Source organism: Strix uralensis, chromosome 10 (genome assembly GCF_047716275.1).
Source record: "Strix uralensis isolate ZFMK-TIS-50842 chromosome 10, bStrUra1, whole genome shotgun sequence".
NCBI classification, from domain to species: Eukaryota; Metazoa; Chordata; class Aves; order Strigiformes; family Strigidae; genus Strix; species Strix uralensis.
Window position 1 is genome coordinate 17,318,969 of NC_133981.1, and position 17,297 is coordinate 17,336,265.

Genomic DNA, 17,297 nt, shown 5'->3' on the forward strand with positions numbered 1-17,297 from the left:
TCGCCCAAGCCCTGCCAGCCCCCGGCCCTGCCGGTGCCATCCCCGGCGGTGCCGCGAGCCGGCGGAGGGCAGGCGGGGCGGCCCCGGGGGTGCCGCTGCCTGCCGGGCCGGGCCGGGGCCGGGCCGGGGCGGGCGGGGGGCGGAGCGGCTCCGCTCGGCTGGGACTGGCGGAGTGTCAGAGGCGGTGGCGGGAGGCGGCGGCAGCCGCAGCTCCGAGGCAGCCGCTGCACCGGCACCGGCACCGGCTCCCGGCACAGCCCGCCGGGCCCAGGTAAGGGCTGCGGTCCCACCCCGGCGCTCCCGGCCGCGCCCGTCCCCGTAGCCTCGGGCCGCGCCGTGCCCTGGCGGCGCCCCCAGAGCCCCGGTACCCGCGGCGGAGGGGCATGGCGACCGGCCATCCCCCGCAGCCGTCGGGGCCGCGGCACGGCCGGGCTCGGCGGCCGGTGCCCGGAGCCGGGGCTCCCGGGGTTGCGGGAGGGGAGCCGAGCCCGGGCAGCGGCACCGGCACGAGCTGGGCAGGGGGTGCGAGCGGGGCGGGGGGCACCGGGGCCGGTCCCGCCGGCTCCCGGTCCGCGGGGCTCCGGGAGGAGGGCTCGGGGCATCCCCGTCCCCCCGGTGCCCCGGCAGCGCCGACGCCTGCAGCAGGCACCCAGCGGGACCCCGCCGCCGCTGTCCCCCGGCTCCGGGCAGGGGCTGCCCGCTGTCACCGGGACAAGGAACCGGGGGCGACCGCCCGGCACGGCGGGGACAGCCCCCCCCCGCCCTTGCTGCCGCCCCCCCCGGTCCCTCCGGCTGTCCCTGGACGGAGAGAGCAGCGAGTGGCTCTGGGGAGGTCTGCGGGGGCAACCGGACCCCAGGGCAGGTTTGAGACGGGATTTGGGGTGGATCCGCCAAGCCCGTCACCCCAGCCCCTGGGGGGGCTGCGCTGGGGCAGGCAGCCTCCTCCCCTCTCGCCTCACTGCTGGGGTGCGCAGGCCAGGGCTGCGCCAGCTCCCCTCGCCTTCCCCTCCCCGACACCCCACGCTCCCGCCGGGCTGGGCAAGAGCAGCCGAACGGCCGTGGTGGCGGGGGGTGCTGGGGCGAGCACCCCGGGGAAGGCGCTTTGGCCCCACGAGGCGCTGGGGCTCACAGGCTGTGGGGCAGAAGGGAGGTGGAGGGGTCCTGGCAGAGCTCGGTGGCGGTAGGACCTCCAGGGACCCCGGCGGGAGGTGACGATGGCGGCTTGTGCAAGGCGGGCTCACCCTGCGCCCCCCCAGCGCTGCTGCTCTCACACACGCCCCGTGCCACCCCGAAGGGTGCTGGTGTCAGAGGGGGTCAGGTCTCCTGGCGGGGGGTGGGTGGGAGGCGCTCGGGGCGCGTAAGAGCAACGGCACCTTCTCACCCATCCCACTCACCGACGCTTTTGGGAGGGGAGGCTGCCGGCAGCCAGCAGCTTCCCAACACACCGCGGCCATCGGGCTGGCCTTGGTCTGCCCTGCCGGGTGCTTCACTTCCCCAGATGTTCTCCAGCTGTTCCCGCGGGCTGTCCTCCCCCCAGCACCGTGCCAGCCCAGCTGAGCAGCTGCAGGGATGTCCGCAGCCCTGCTCACGGCGTTCCTCGGGGCTCACTGCAGGGTGGGTGACGGTTCGCCCTTTCGGGAGAGCTTTGCCTGAAGGTGCCTTTCATCTGGCGGGTCCTGCTAGCTGCCCCGGCGGAGCCGGACCCCAAGGAGCCAGCTCCCGGTGCTGCCAGACCCCTGTGCCAGGCTCAGCCTGCCGCTGATGGGCTCCATCAATAATCCATGTTCCTGCGGCCTCTTTCCTGCTTGAGGAAACCCTGCGTCCCTCAAAAGCATTCACTGCCTGAAATAAGGCATCTTCCCCAACCTCCTTCAAATTTGGGGGTCAGATAGGAGATGCCCTGGGGCAGCTGGGGGCTTGTCACCGGCAGGCAGTACCTGGGGACAAGCACTTTGGGGCACAGAGGAGGAGGTCTGCATGCATCTCACCACCCCAACCTGCTATGCCCTGTGCCACACTCCTGCCTGCATCCCCCTGGGCATCACCGCTGGCTCCGGCTGTTTGCCAGAGGGCTCCTGCAGCCACCGGCATTGCCTGTCTGGGAGCACCGCAGGGGCATCGAGGGGTGCCCTGTTCCTGCTCGGGGAGAGCAGCCTCAGGACTGGCTGCGGGGGGCTGCAGGGGGCGCAGCACTCTCCAGCATCACCCTCCCACCGCATGTATCCCCACAAGCACCCTGCTGTGCTGGGCTGCGGTGAGCCCCGGGACCCGCCGTGGCACCGGCAGCTTCCCATGCTGAAGCAGCCTGAGGTTTCTGGGCTGCCAGGGGGTGTCCTTCTCCCACGGCCCCCAAAACGCCGGCCCTGCGGGATTTCAGCAGTCAGCTTCAAATGGGAAACAAATCTCTCCCGTGGTTTGGGAAAAGACAACTGATCTCCGAGGGGACTGCATCTCCTGCCAAAAAAAGGCCTGCCTGCTGCAAAAGCCTTTGATTCCCCCGCGCCTCCGTGCTTTCTGCAGAGGGAGTCAGCAAACCTGGCTCTTACTTTTACTGAAATCTCTGAATTTAGTATACGGGGAAGGAAGGGGGGTGGTGAGAGAACAGACTCTAAAGCACCACGGCTGCTGGAGCCCACCCCGTGCATCGCTGCAGGAGAATGAAGCCACGGGCAGCACCGGGGGCAGTGGCAGGGCGGGTGGGCTCTGGGACTATGGGATGGGGATTAAAATACCGGGGTGGCTGGGTGCTGCGGGCACGGCGGGCTCATGGCCGGCTGCTTTTGGCAGCGCTCTTGGAGGTCAGGAGCTGTGGGCACCCCTGATGCATGGGTCGGGGGCTTGGCTTGGAGCCGACGTTGACTCTGCCTGCCCAGCCTGGGCTCTCTGCTCCAGGTGACATCCCTGTCCCGGGTGACCTCCCTGGCTCCTTCCCTCCCTCAATGGTTTTTTTAGGGGCCAGCAAGCTGCTCCCTGACAGGCTGCTCTGCCTGGTGCTGCTGCAGAAGTCAGCTCTGTGCCCCCCTTGCCCATGCCGGTGCATCCTGGGGAGTGCTGTGGGGGGAATGATCCCTGCACCCCTGCTTGTCCCCCGGGGTCCGTGTCACTTGCAGGGTGTCCTGGGGGTCTCGGGTCACTGTGGGAGCTGTCACATCTGCTCAGCTCGCCCTTCTGGGAGGGGGGGTGTACTTCCGAAGGGCAGCCCGGATTGGGGGGAACAGGAATGGGGGGCACAGGCAGGCTCATGCCCTTGCTGGCCCATGCAGCACTGGCACTGCCCATGGGGACAGTCCCTGTCTCGCCTTGCAGCCCACAGACCCGGTGGCTTTTCTCTTTGCTTTTCCAGGTGCCGAAGGCTCTGCCAGGGCAGCACGACCCCCCTCCTGCTGACACCACGCTGCGCCACCCCCCACCACCCAATGCCTGGGGACTGCCTGCCCTCGCCTTGACGGGTGGCAGCGGGTGACACGGGGTGGCGCAGGTCCCCCGGCCGGCGCCAGCGCACCCCATGGCGGTCCCCTTGGCCGCCTGGCTGTGGCTGATGCGCGTGGTCACCTGCCTGGCCGCCGGGCACGGCATGGCTGGCAAAAAGGAGATCAGCATGGACGGGGACCTGGTGATCGGGGGCCTCTTCCCTGTCCATGAGAAAGGAGTGGGGAGCGAAGACTGCGGCAAGATCAACGAGCACCGGGGCATCCAGCGCCTGGAGGCCATGCTCTTCGCCTTGGACGAGATCAACAAGGACGGGAGCATCCTGCCGGGGGTGAAGCTGGGCGCCCACATTCTCGACACCTGCTCCAAGGACACCTACGCCCTCGAGCAGTCCCTCGACTTTGTCCGTGCCTCCCTCACCAGGGTGGACGGCTCTGAGCACATCTGCCCTGACGGCTCCTACGCCGTCCATGATGACGTGCCCACCGCCATCACCGGTGTCATCGGGGGCTCCTACAGTGACGTTTCCATTCAGGTACCCTCCAGACAAGAGGGGCTCAGATGGGGCTGGGGGGTCGGTCGGCAGAAATGGCATGGGGGCAGGTAAAACCCCTGATGTAGCAGTGTGATGGTACCACTGTCAGTGTGGCACAGGGATGCTCTTGTGTCCCTCGTGGTGATGTTTTGCCCCTTTCTGCAATGGTGAGGGCATGCCAGCCTGGCAACTGGGAGAGCCACCTCTCTGCTACTGGGGAGGGGCTGCAGCTCTGATGGTGGCCAGGGTTCCTTTGGGGGCTGTGGGGAGCCCCCACATGCCATAAGCCATGCGAGCTGAGCCAGTGGATCCGTCCCACAAAGGGATGGGGGTTTATTCCCCTCCTGGGGTTGTGGCTGCAAGTGCATCTCCTCAGCCCAGGATGATCTCAATGCTCAGGTCCCCACCGTCCTCGGTGCCACCATGCTGCTGCGTCCCTCGCTGCTGCCAGTGGGCCTGGATGGTGTGAGCTGCCTATCGGCAGTGCCAGTCCTGGTCCCTGGCCTGCCATGTCCTGGCGTGGGCCTGGAGAAGGACACTGGCCCTCTCCCACCTGACATATGCCATCAGCACCTGCAGGCGCTGCTCCTCCGGCTGACGGTGACAGCATGATGCCACCAGGACTGGATGCGGCAGGTGCTGTGGGGGGCCACCTCCAGCCCCTAGCAGACCAGCTGCCCCCACCACCAGGCCTGGATGGCCACAGCCGAGCCATGGCTGTCCTGGTCCCTCCCTGGCCAGTATAGTGCTGGGTGGGGCAGCTGCTGCGGTGCCCTGACTGTCCCTGGGGGCTGCTGTTGTGCAGGAGCGGGGTTCAGCTCACTGGAGTGGGGTTTGGCTCAACTCCTGTCCCTCGTGGGATGGGTGGGCGGCCGGGTGCAGGGACATGCCCCAGCGTGGAGGTGACACTTCTGATGTCAGAAGGGCACCGGGGACACTGTGGTGGGGATGTGGGGACACCGCTCCCAGCAGGCAGAGCTGCCCAGCATGAGGGGGCACCATTCCCTCTGCCCCCACAAACCCAGCCCGCGAGGTGCGGCTGGCTGTGAGGGGGCACCTGCCTCTGAGGGGCTCAGCCATAGGGCTGCCCAGCCAGGGCAGGGTGGTCACAGGTGGCCACTGCCCCCGTGTCCACAGTGATCCCACAGGAACAAGCACCATGAGCCTCAGACCCGGCTGTCACCCTGGGTGGGGTGCAGCTCAGTCCCCAAAACCACGGCTCTGCGGACCCAGAGGCCGGCTTCGGCAGGGAGAAGTCATCCCCTGAGTGTGCAGGCAGCCGGTGGGGCCAGCTGAGTCCTGGGGGTTGCCGGTGGACCACGCGCTCGCTAAGTTTTAATTAGTCCCCAGGGTGTGTCAAACCACGTCTGCTGGTCCCCAGGGTCCCCACATCTCCCCAGCTGTGGGGTGGAGGAAGCCAGGACCGGGTGATGGAGGCAGCACCCCGGTCCAGCCCCGGGCAGGCAGGTGGCAGGGCGGGCAGCCCGTGTGCCGGCCGGGGAGCGCGAGTGACGCTGGGGCAGCACGGTGGGCTGGCAGCTGCTGTTGTGCAGTGAGGCCAGGCAGCGACATTGCTGCGCTCGGGGGCCTTCTTGCCATTAGGGGACTTTGTCGTTGAGAACATTTGTCCACGTTAATTAAGCTGCGTCTCTCGCCTGGGGAGCAGCGAGATGTGGGCAGGCTCACCAGCCCCGCTGGCACGCCTGAGCCCCCCCCATTGCTGCTCCAAGAGCCTGGGTTTTTAGCAGCCTCATTAGCAGGGCTTTTTTCCCCTTTGAAGCTAACGAGGGCTTCTGCTGAGCAGCTGGAAGGTGCTGGTCCCACTGGGGCTCCCAAAGCAGGATGCGCAGGTGCCAGTACCCATGCTCAGCTCTGCAGCCCCCCCAGGCTGTGTGGGGAGCTCCGCCCTGGCTCCCAGCCCCCAGAGCCCTTCACCCCCACGCCATGGAGCTGCCAGGTGCCCTGGCTTTCTCCTTGCCCACCAGTGCCTCGCACAGGTCACCCATGGGGGAGTTTCTGCTTTTGCCACGAATCCATTTATCTCCTCCCCAGCCTCAAATTTCAGAGGGGAGTGCATGAAATACTAAAAAAAAAAAAAAAAAAAGAGCATGTCTGAGGGCTTAGGCAACCCTGTGAATGTGTCATCTGTTCGTCTGTCTACCAACCAGGACCCTCCAGGTGGGGGTTGCTCCTTAGCCCCATGGTTGAGCTTGGAGCACCATGCAACACTTGGTGTGGGGTAGGGGTCCTCTGGTGGGAACGTCTCTCGCGGGGCCATATCTTCAGGCGCTCACCTCTCCTCCTCCACACAGGTGGCCAACCTGCTGCGGCTCTTCCAGATCCCGCAGATCAGCTATGCCTCCACCAGCGCCAAGCTCAGCGACAAGTCCCGCTATGACTACTTTGCCCGCACCGTCCCACCAGACTTCTACCAAGCCAAAGCCATGGCAGAGATCCTCCGCTTTTTCAACTGGACCTACGTCTCCACCGTGGCCTCGGAGGGTGACTATGGGGAGACAGGGATTGAGGCCTTTGAGCAAGAAGCCCGCATGCGCAACATCTGCATTGCCACCTCGGAGAAGGTGGGGCGCTCCATGAACAAGAAGACCTACGATGGGGTGGTCCGAGCTCTGCTGCAGAAGCCCAATGCCAGAGTGGTTGTGCTGTTCACCCGAAGCGAAGACGCCCGGGAGCTTCTGGCGGCTGCCCAGCGAGCCAATGTGTCCTTCACATGGGTGGCCAGTGATGGGTGGGGAGCCCTGGAGAGCGTGGTGGCCGGGAGCGAAGCGGTGGCAGAGGGAGCCATCACCATTGAACTAGCAGCATACCCCATTAAGGAATTTGCTTCCTATTTCCTTAACCTCCACCCCTACAATAACAGCCGAAATCCCTGGTTTCGGGAGTTTTGGGAGCAGAAGTTCAAATGCAGCTTCCACACGCAGGACTGTAGCCGGTACTCCCTCAAGACAGGCAAGTTTGAGCCAGAGTCCAAGATCACGTTCGTGGTCAATGCGGTCTATGCCATGGCTCACTCTCTCCACAACATGCACCAGGCGCTGTGCCCCAACGCCACCAAGCTCTGCGATGCCATGAAGCCAGTCAATGGCAAAAGATTCTACAAGGACTTTATGCTCAATGTTAATTTTGATGGTGAGTCCAGAGATGGAGATGGGGTTTATCTGCCTGACTGGAAAGGGATGGCTGGAGGGGCAGGGAAGAGGAAGGAGACCAAAATTTGGCCCAAGACCCTCCGATTCCTCTACACAGGGACCCCTGTGCTGTGGGCTGTGGTTGTCCCAGGATGCCAACAGCCCACCATCAGCTGTGGGAGGCAACCCAGGCCTTCTGTACCCAGTGTGGAAAAGCTGGTGACCAACTCCATCCTGCTACAGCTGGGTGGGGGGACCCTCCAAGAACATAGGTCCTTGGAGACCTCACTTGCAATCATCATGATTTATTCACTTTTCGGGGATTAAACTGGAGGATTAAACTGGAGGATTACCCTTGATCAAGGACCCATGTAGTTAGGGGTGAATTAGAAGCGTGTCCTCTGTGACTTGGGCTGAGCCTGGCTACCCAGGTGTCACTGAGAGCCATGGAGGCTGCAAAATTGCCTGCTTTGCCCCTGCAGAGCTGGCTGGGGCTGCTGAGCTCTTAGGTATGTGGGGAGGTAGTTCTTCACCTTTGCTTTCCTGCTCCTAATGTGTGCACAGGCAGCAAGCATGAGAGTGAAGGCAGGGAACAGGTTGGACATTTGCCTGTGGCCACGGTGGGATGTGACCCTTTGAAGGAGCCCTGCCTCCAGGCCAGGAGCTCTCCTGTCCCATGGCAGTCACTGTCTCCCCTTCTCTCCCCAGCTCCATTCAGGCCAGCAGACACCAAGAGCATCGTTCGATTTGACCGCTACGGCGATGGGATCGGGCGCTACAACATCTTCAACTATCACCACATGGACGGGCGGTACCGGTATCAGAAGGTGGGCTACTGGGCTGAGGGGCTCATCCTCAACACCAGCCTCATCTCATGGGCTGAGACCTCCATTCCTGTGTCCCAGTGCAGCGACCCCTGCAAGAAGAATGAGATAAAGAGCATGCAGCCCGGAGACATATGCTGCTGGATCTGCATCCCCTGCCAGCCCTACGAGTACTTGCTGGATGAGTTCACCTGCATGGACTGTGGTCTCGGTTACTGGCCCAACGAGACCCTGAATGGCTGCTATGAGTTGCCCCAAGAGTACATCCGCTGGAAAGACGTCTGGGCCATTGGTCCCGTCACTATCTCGTGCCTGGGTTTTATCTCCACCCTCTTTGTTTTTGGAGTCTTCATGAAGAATAATGACACCCCCATCGTGAAGGCCTCTGGCCGGGAGCTCTGCTACATTCTCCTGACCGGGGTCCTCATGTGCTACAGCATGACCTTCATCTTCATTGCGAAGCCCTCCACCGAAGTGTGCACGCTGCGACGCCTGGGGCTGGGCACATCCTTCGCTGTCTGCTATTCAGCCCTTTTGACCAAGACGAATCGCATCGCCAGGATCTTCAGTGGGGTGAAGGAAGGGGTCCAGCGCCCCCGGTTCATAAGTCCCACATCACAGGTGGTCATCTGCATGGCCCTCATCTCTTGCCAGCTGATCATTGTCATCATCTGGCTGCTGGTGGAGACCCCTGGCACGGGCAAGGAGACCGAGCCTGACAAGAGGTACATTGTCACCCTCAAGTGCAACAACCGCGACTCCAACATGCTTATTTCGCTCACCTACAATGTCCTCTTGATTGTCCTCTGCACGGTCTATGCCTTCAAGACACGGAAATGCCCTGAAAACTTCAATGAGGCCAAGTTCATAGGGTTCACCATGTACACGACCTGCATCATCTGGCTGGCCTTCCTGCCCATCTTCTACGTGACCTCCAGCGACTACCGAGTAAGAGCCTAAGTTTTGGGGAGGCTCTAACAGGGCTTGATCTGAGAGGTCCTGGTGATGTGGCCCCCATGGTGTTTGTGGTTAGGATGGGGCATTGACCTGGGGAAGGGTCTTTGGCCATGGACTTGGTGATGGTCACCTCTTCATTGGGGCGTTTGGGACCAAGTGAAGGGTGGCTGAAGAGCTGTGGCTGAGGGGGCAATGGGTCCTAGGGAGAACACTCCCCTGCCTTGATGGACTGTTTGCTAGGGTGAGGCTGGGAAATGGCCCTGAGACCTCCAGAGACTCCCCAGCCTGACCATGTAGGAGTAATAGACATCCTTTGGCCTTGCAAAACGCAGGCACGAGACACCCCTCACCCAGGGCATGAATGCCAACCCCAGGGCCAGCATGGTCCTGGGGAGCCGAGCAGTGCCAGGGACTGGGAAGCATGGGGTGCACCCTGCAGCACCTCAACTCCCCTGGCAAGGGTGGGCACCCAGACACATTCTTGTTGGGCCTGGAGGACTTGGTGGGGGCAGCTGCAGCCGGGGGCTTCCAGAGAGGACCTGCGTTCCCCAGTGGGAGCACCCAAAGCAGCATGTTGGCAAGGCTGGAGGTGCTGCTCAGGGTGTACCCACTTTGCAGGGGCAGCATGTCCCCATCAGGGCAGTGCCCATCCTCTGCCCATGGGTCTCCATCGGGTCCACCCTCACAGAGGGACCTGGGGTGGAGTGGGCTGTCCCTGGGGAGTGCAGGCAGCAGCTTCTGTCTGGTGCCACATTGAGGGCTTCATCCTGCCCCGCTCAGGGCAGAGGGCTGGTGGCAGGAGCACCTGATGTCTACTCCCATCTCCAGGTCCAGACCACCACCATGTGCATCTCGGTGAGCCTCAGTGGCACCGTGGTCCTCGGCTGCCTCTTCACCCCCAAGCTCCACATCATACTCTTCCAGCCGCAGAAGAACGTGGCCAGCCACCGTGTGGGCACCGCTCGGTTCAGCGTGGCGGCTGCCAGCTCCAGCCAATCCCATGGTGAGCACAGTGGGGCTGGAGAAGGGCTGGGGGGGCAGCAGCCCCTTTCTGGCAGGGGCGGTGGGAGCACCCAGCATGGGCCCCTGAATGAAAGTGGGGTGCAGGGTAGGGCATGGCTGGAAGTGGGGGAATGGAAGACGTTGTGTCCCCTATGGCTCATCCCTGTTCCCTGACCCAATCCCCCACCTCCTGTGGCTGCAAGCCCTGAGGCTGCAGCAGGGCCTTCCAGGGGGGTAACTGCTCCTGGGGGGCCTGTCATTGCCCTGAGGGGACACAGCCACCCCAAGCACTCTACAGCCTGGCCCCGAGGGGACATGGCCACCCTGGGCACCCTCCAAGCCAGCCCCAGGGGCTGCAGCTCCCCAGGCACCCATCGTCCACTGCAGTAGGATGCCCTGGGGAGATGCTGCTGCCAGACCCCAACATGCCCCTGACTGTTGCCTTCCTGGCCAGGCTCGGCCTCGCAGTACGTGCCCACGGTGTGCAACGGCCGTGAGGTGGTGGACTCGACGACGTCATCCTTGTGAAGGACGGGGGGGGGCCAGGCCATGGTGCTGCCACTCCTGCCCGCGGCCACTCTGCACCCCGGCTCCCTCCCCAGGGACAGCAGTGCCCGCGGCACGGCCGCTCGGGTGCCAGAGGCAGCTGGGAAGCTCAGCCCCTGCCCCTGCACGAGCTACACATCCCACGTGTTGGGTCACGGTACGTGTCACCCTTCCCTTGCACTGAGCCACGTTACACATCCCCTGTCACCTGCACTGAGCCATGGTGAACATCTCCCCCCTCCCCTGCACTGAGCCATGGTGAACATCCCCCCCTCCCCTGCACTGAGCCATGGTGAACATCCCCCCCTCCCCTGCACTGAGCCATGGTGAACATCCCTGCTCCCTTGAACCGAGCCGTGGTATACGTCTCCCCCAGCACCTGCACTGAACCATGGTGCGCATCCCCCCGTCCCTTGCACTGAGCCATGGTGAACGTCCCTCTAAGACACCTGCACTGAGCCGTTGTGCACCCCCACATCCCCTGCACTGAGCCATGGTGCTTGTCCCCCCCAGCCCTTGCCCTGAGCTGCAGTGCACAGCCCCCATTCCCCGCACTGAACTGGGGTGCAAGCCCCCCACCTTGTCCCTCGCCCTTGTCCCCTGAGCCCTGGCACACACCCTGTCCCTTGCACCGAGCCGTGGCGCAGAACCCGACTCCCTCTCGCCAAGCCACGTTGCAACTCCCGCTTTGCTTGCACCAAGCCACACCGCACCTCCCGCTCCCTCCACGCCGAGCCCTGTGCCGGCACATGCTGCCCTCACCCCATCACCCGCCCCGCTTTCCCAGTGCGGGGCCTTTCCTGTCACCCCCTGTGCCAAGCTCTGCACCATGTCACCCTGCCCCCCGTGCTTTGCACAGTTTCACCTTCTCCTCCTCGTTTTTGGCCCCAGGAAAGCTGCCGAATGCTGCTGGGCTGGGCCCAAGCCCCCTCCATCCCTCCCCTCGCCGTGCGTAGTGCTGCTCACCCCTTTGTGAGAGATGGGGCAGGAGCGGGGGCAAACGCCCACTGCCCCCCTGGCCCTGCAGAGCCCAGGGTGGGTCCGGCAGGGGCTGAGGGCAAGTAACAGGACCCAGGTATTTAAGCCCAACCAAGTTTTTAAGAGTAGATTTTTTTCTGTGAGCAAGAGTGTGATTTTTTTTTTTGTAATTTATGTAAATAAAGTGGTTTTGGTTGTTTTTTTTAAAAAATGGACTCTTCTAGAGCTCAGGTCCGGCTGAACCTAAGGGAAGGGGACAGACCCTCGCAGAGGGCAGAGTCCCGCCGGCCCCAGGAGGGTGGTTGCACAAAGGATGCAGGACCCAGCTCCAGGGACAGGGGTTTAATGATCCAGCTCCAGCATCTCCAGGGCCAGGGGCCTAGGAGCTGTCAGGGGCTTCGGAGCTGGAGGCTGCGGCCCTCTGCTTCAGGGGGATGATGCAGATGCTGTTTTTGGCTTCTTTGACTCTCCACCACCGGCCAAGCCTGTAGATGAGAGAGATGGGGGTCACCCTCTGCCAAGGACCAGAGGAGAACAGGGGGCTGCACCCCCAGTCAGCGCCGGGGAGGGGGGGATGGTACCGGTGCTCCTGTCCAATGCCAGCCACGAGGAAGTCACCAGCTGCTGAGAACTTGAGGCTGTTGACAAAACCCACCTGGAAGGGACAGGGCAGGGGTGAGGGGCTCCTGCAGCCTCCTCCTGCCACCCAGAGCCCCTGCCAAGAGACCTCCCCCAGCCCAGCATCCCCAGGACCTCCCCATTCATACCAAGGGGATGTCCCAGAGGGGCTCCAGCTTCCGAAATCCCTCGCCGCACTTCCAGAGCTTCACACTAGCGCTGTGGGAGCCTGGGGCAGAGAGAGGAGACTGCCATGCACCCCGATCCGGGGAAGGGAGCAGGACACCCCCCTGTACCCCCAAACCCCTGCTCCAAAGCAGCTGCCACACACCTGTAGCCAGGAGATCACTGTTGCGCAGGGCAGCCACCGCTGAGATCCAGTATGGCTGCTGCAGGCCCTGGGCATCCTGCATGCCATGTGCCTGCCGGGCCAGCGCCAGCGGCTTCTTCTTCGTCAGCCCCCACAGGGCTACAGACCTGTCAGGGAGGGGAGGGGAGGGGAGGGGTGAGGGGGCTGAGCGGGGCATCTCCTGCCTACCCCGGGCACTATCGCAGCCTCGTGCTCACCCGTCATCAGCGCCTGATACCATGTGCTCCTCATTGATGAGCTGGATACAGTCGATGGAGCCCCTGTGAAGAGAAAGGGCAACTGCCATCAGTTATGAGTGTGCTTTGTGATCCTCTTTAGGAGTCACGGGCTCACTGGGGCATCAGCATCCCCAGGGTGCTGGCAGGCTCTTGGTAGTGCTTGGCACCCGCACAGTGCTGCCCCAGCCAGACCTGCCTGCCCCCAGCCCCCTCTCCCTCCCCAGACCTACTGGTGCCCGTAAAACACGAGCTGCGACTCCTCAGGGATCTTCCAGAGGCGCACGGTGCCGTCCCGTCCCCCCGCCGTCACACAGCACTCCCGGCTCAGGCTGTCCAGCCCCGTGACAACATCCTGGTGCCCAAAGCTGGAGGAGATGGCAAAGGGCCGCAGCAAGCACGGCCCTCTGTCACCTCACCTTCCTTGGGGCCACCGGCGCATCCCAGGGCCATCGGGTCAGTGGGTTCCCCCCCGCCCCGGGTCTTACAGGGTCTCCACGTATGCGTTTTCTGCCACGTTCCAGACCTTGACGCAGCGGTCGTGGGAGGCACTGTACAGCTGGTGTGTGCCCTTTCGGAAGGACAGACCCTGTGGACAGACGGACGGACACGGGCACAGCAGTGAGGGGCACCAGGGAGGACCCGGCTGCCAGCCCCACAGGCATCGCGGCCGACTCCCCTGACTCACCGAGACGGCGTCGCGGTGCCCGGTGAAGATGTGCAAGCGCTTGCAGGTGACTGTGTCCCAGATCATGATCAGCTTGTTCCTGTCTCCCGTGGCCTGGCAGACAGCAGGGGATGCCTGAGACCTGCCCCTCGGGGACACATGCCCCACCCCAGCCTGCACTCTCACCCCATGTGCTTTGGGGTGTCCTAGGGACCCATTCTTGACTCCAGTGGGGGTAGAGGCTGCTTTAACCCAGCAAGGTACATCTGGGCATGAGACACTGACCCCAGGACCCGGGGAGGAGATGCGCTCCCCATGGCCACCTCTCCGCCCCACGCGGTGGCACCAACCCCCTCTGCCCGTACCAGGTACTTGCCATCCGACGAGATGGCCATGCAGAGGACGTGGGACGCATGCCCCATGTGACGCTCCTCGGTGCCCTTCTTCCCCCCGGGCACCACGCACAGCCTCTTCCCGCTCTCCACCTCCCCTACAGGAAAGGCATCGCTGTCACCCACTGGGAGCCTCCCACCACTCCAGAAAGTGCTGTGAGCCTCCCACAGAGCCCAAAATGATGCATGTGCACATCCCCGGAGGGGTCAGGGGCTAAGCCACCTCCATGGACACCCATGGTCCTGCTGCTGTGGGGTCCCCGCAGGGTTCAGGCTGGGGGAACGGCCAGTCGCGGCCCCAAGGAAACACTTGCATTTGATGAGGGAGCCGTCCTTGGAAGCGGAAAAGATGAACCGGTCATCTGGAGAGATGACCAGGCAGGTGACGGGCAGCTGGTGCCCCCGCAGCACGCGGATGCTGGTCGGATCCGGAGGCTGCACCTGCAGGGAGAGCGGGATGGAGCTGGGCTGCCCCGGCCCCTTCCCTGGGCACGGGAGTACCCCAGCACAGCACCCTCCCTCTCCAGGGCACCAGGAGATGGCACCCCTGGGTGGGAGAAGAGCCCTGGTCCTGCAGTCAGCACAGCAACTCAGGGTGCCAGCCGTGGCTGTGCCCAAGGGTCCCCCAAAGCCAGCACTTACTGTCCGGCACCCCCCGGGCTGGGCACTTACATCTTTGGCGACCAGGCGCTGCAGCCGGCCCTTCTGCTCGAGCTGGGGAAGAAGCGGGGGGCTCAGCGGAGGTGGCCCCGGCCCCGCGGGAGTGCGGCAGAGCCCGTTGCTACCGGGACCAAGGGGACGCGCCCGGAGCCCCCCTGCTCACCACGTCCTCCTTCAGCCGGTTGCCGATGAGATCCACCGGCTGGGTCTCCTCCTCTTCCTCGTCCTCCGCCCGCTCCTCCTCTGCGGCGGACACAGCGCATGAGGGCCGGGGTCAGCGCCCGGGGCCGCCCCGCCGGGGCACCGGCACCGAGGGCCGGGCGCGACTCACCGTACTGGCGGAGCTGCTCCAGGTACAGCTTAGCCAGGCGCAGCTTCTTCTCCTGCGGCGTCTCATCCACCTCCTCCTCCGCCGCCTCCCGCCGCCGCCGCCCCAACGACGGGCTGCGGGGACGCGCGTGAGCACCGGTACGGGCACCCCCACCCGTACCGACGCCCCGCCCGGCGCAGCCCTTACCTCTCTGGCTCGGAGTCGCTGGACACCTCCTCGTCAACGGGCCGCCCGGCCGCCGCCCGCGGCCTCCCCTCGGCGCCGGGGACCTGCGGGACGAACCGGGGTGATGGACGGGACGGACGCGGCGCCTCTCGCCGGGACGACCCCACCGGGGAGACTCCACCGGGGCAGCCCCTCCTCGCCTCCCCCTCCTCCGCCCCCGGCCCGGCCCGACCCTCACCGCCGCCCGCAGCCGCCGCCGTCCCGCCGCCCCGCGCGGGGCCTTCCCCCTCCTGCCGCCCGCCGCCGCCATGCTGCCGACACACGTGCTGCCCGCCCCGCCCCGCCCCGCCGGCAGCGCGAGCCCAGGCCACGCCCCCCCGCGCCTATTGGCTGCAGGCGGCCGGAGCCCGCCTCCCACCGCCCCTGCGGCCCCGCCTGCGTTGCCCCGGAAGCGCGCTCCTGCCCCGCCCCCGTCCCTAGTGGCGAGCCGCGCTGTCACTCGGGTAGTGACGCCATTCGCTCCGCGCCGGGCCCGCCCCGCCTCGCCCCGCCCCCTCGGCGCTATGCCCCGCCCCCTGGTGTTGTCCCCGCCCCTCCGGTGGGCGTGGCTCCCCGCCGGGGCCCGTCCCTGCCCCGAGTGCCCGGGGGTGCGGGGCTGGGGCCCTCCGGGGGCTGGGGGGGAGCAGGGGGGTCCCCGCTGAACCCCCAGCCGCGGAGCGTGACCTCTGGACCCGTCCCATGTCCTCTGGGGGTCCCAGGGACCCGTCCTGCGCTGTGCCGGGGGCAGCAGCTGGCTGGGAGGGCCCGTCCTGGTGATGCTCTGGAGCTAAAACCTGCTTTTGTGCTGAAACTTTATTTTGCACAATCGGTCTCTTTTCTGTTGGGCGCCTGGGGAGGCATGGAAGGGCAGCGGGAGCGCCCTCCGGCTGGTCTCTGTGACAGGCTCACTTCCCAGGGACAAGCAGCCAGAGCGTAGCCATGCGTGCCCTGCGCTCCCTGGAGGGGCTGCTCACTGCTGGCGGCCTGGTCTCCCTTTTGGAGCCCGCGCAAAGGCAACAGCTGCACAGAGGCCTTGGTTTCACCGTGTGACCTCTTACCATTGCTCTCGTGACTTCCAACGTCCCCAGGGGGGCGCGGTTGCAGGGCTGGTGGGTACGGGTGGCATGGGCAGGAGGCAGAGCTGCCCTTCCTGCTGGGGACGTGGAGGGACCGACGCTGCTGGAGCCAGAGCACCCGTGTCTCTGTAGCTCCCAGGCTCGGACACATCAGCCCGAGGCAGCACAGGCTCCGCGGATGGTGGGAGGTAGGAAAAGTGATTTACCCTGGTGTGACCCTGGAGACGGGAGGAAAGGCTTCAGTTTCAACTTCGGCTCCAGCTTTGGCTTCAGCTCTGGCTTGGGCTTCCCCTTCCCTCGCAGCCCAGCGGAGCAGCTGGTGCTTTGTGGCAAAAACGAAGCGTGTAGGCAGACATTGCCCTGGGCCACCGGAAAGAGCGGCTGTCCTGCTGCTGTCCAGAGGATGCCAGCTCCTCTGGGGCTGAGGTCTCTTTTTTCCTGTTAGACTTCGGGAAGAGGAGATACCTCAGCCTGCAGAACATCCTAGGGCTGGGGCGGCTGCTCTGTCTCTGCCTGAGCAGAGTCCTCGCAGGGTGCTGAGTGCCACCTCAGTTAAACCTCAACTGCAGCCTTCCTCATCGGAGGATGAGGACTGTCTGAGTCACCAGGGAGGAGACCAGGGGGCTGGCTCTTCCCTTGAGCCTTGAAGGACTGTGGGGACAAAGCAGCAGAGGTGGGGTGACAGCCCTGTGTCCCCTCCAGGCAGGGCACATTTGCACCCCATGATTCCCAGGGCCAGGAGGGAGCAGGGGGCAGGTGGCTCAGCTGGAGGCAGGGCAGGGTGGGCAGCCCCTGCCCACAGCACCCGCTCACTCCCCTGCCCGCAGCCCGTCAGGCTTTGGCCCGGAGCTGGGAGCCAGAGCAGCTCTGTCCTTCTCCTCCCAGGCCCACCTGGGGTGGCCCGGGGGTCTCTGCGCCATCCTGCGGGAGGGAGGGAGGGAGGAAAGGGGTGAAGGGGACCCCACACCACCTGGGGCTGCCCTGCCAGGGGCGGTGGGGCAGAGATGGCTGTGCTGGGGGGCTCCTTGTTCCCACCCTGTCCCAACACCATCCCCCCAGATGGTATGGGCAGGGCTGGGTGACACAGGGTGTCACAAACTGCCCCAATGTCACCCCCCTATGCCCCTGACACCCTCCTCCCCAGGACCCCTCCTGCTGCTCCAGAGACCCACGCATCGCTCCTTGCCCCGGGGCAACGGGACTGACTCCCTCTTCCTCCTCCTCCTCCGCTAAGGGGCTGGGGTTCAGCTCTATGGGGGCATCCCCCTTGTCGCAGGGACCCCCCCTGTCCCATCCCCTCACTCCCGGGGCCTAGCGCCACCCCCCACCTGCGGCCGGGCCGAG

General features: G+C 65.0%; 2 protein-coding genes across 2 annotated transcripts; one reads left to right on the forward strand and one right to left on the reverse strand.

Annotated features, from left to right (window-relative positions):
* Nucleotides 1–168: 168 nt before the first annotated feature.
* Nucleotides 169–11,631, forward strand: GRM2 (glutamate metabotropic receptor 2). The gene is made up of 6 exons (XM_074879397.1): nucleotides 169–271; nucleotides 3,344–3,964; nucleotides 6,277–7,114; nucleotides 7,822–8,885; nucleotides 9,723–9,897; nucleotides 10,351–11,631. Exons 2-6 carry the CDS (start codon nucleotides 3,506–3,508, stop codon nucleotides 10,422–10,424), a joined length of 2,610 nt encoding a protein of 869 aa, XP_074735498.1. The 5' UTR covers nucleotides 169–271; nucleotides 3,344–3,505; the 3' UTR covers nucleotides 10,425–11,631.
* Nucleotides 11,632–11,747: 116 nt separating this feature from the next.
* RRP9 (ribosomal RNA processing 9, U3 small nucleolar RNA binding protein) lies at nucleotides 11,748–15,163 on the reverse strand. The gene is made up of 15 exons (XM_074879398.1): nucleotides 15,077–15,163; nucleotides 14,860–14,942; nucleotides 14,674–14,786; nucleotides 14,506–14,585; nucleotides 14,355–14,396; nucleotides 13,997–14,123; nucleotides 13,656–13,780; nucleotides 13,312–13,404; nucleotides 13,112–13,212; nucleotides 12,857–12,991; nucleotides 12,606–12,668; nucleotides 12,370–12,515; nucleotides 12,188–12,267; nucleotides 12,002–12,075; nucleotides 11,748–11,905 (listed from the first exon to the last, which is right to left on the reverse strand). The coding sequence occupies exons 1-15, from the start codon at nucleotides 15,146–15,148 to the stop codon at nucleotides 11,800–11,802; spliced, it is 1,440 nt and encodes a 479-aa protein (XP_074735499.1). The 5' UTR covers nucleotides 15,149–15,163; the 3' UTR covers nucleotides 11,748–11,799.
* Between the last annotated feature and the right edge of the window lie 2,134 nt (nucleotides 15,164–17,297).

Coding starts and splice junctions, on each gene's coding strand:
- GRM2 (XM_074879397.1), top strand. CDS start 3,506: ATGGCGGTCCCCTTGGCCGCCTGGCTGTGGCTGATGCGCGTGGTCACC. Junction 3,965..6,276: donor ACAGTGACGTTTCCATTCAG/GTACCCTCCAGA, acceptor TCCTCCACACAG/GTGGCCAACCTGCTGCGGCT. Junction 8,886..9,722: donor TGACCTCCAGCGACTACCGA/GTAAGAGCCTAA, acceptor TCCCATCTCCAG/GTCCAGACCACCACCATGTG.
- RRP9 (XM_074879398.1), bottom strand. CDS start 15,148: ATGGCGGCGGCGGGCGGCAGGAGGGGGAAGGCCCCGCGCGGGGCGGCG. Junction 14,943..15,076: donor GGCGGCGGCTGCGGGCGGCG/GTGAGGGTCGGG, acceptor TTCGTCCCGCAG/GTCCCCGGCGCCGAGGGGAG. Junction 12,992..13,111: donor AACGCATACGTGGAGACCCT/GTAAGACCCGGG, acceptor CATCTCCTCCAG/CTTTGGGCACCAGGATGTTG.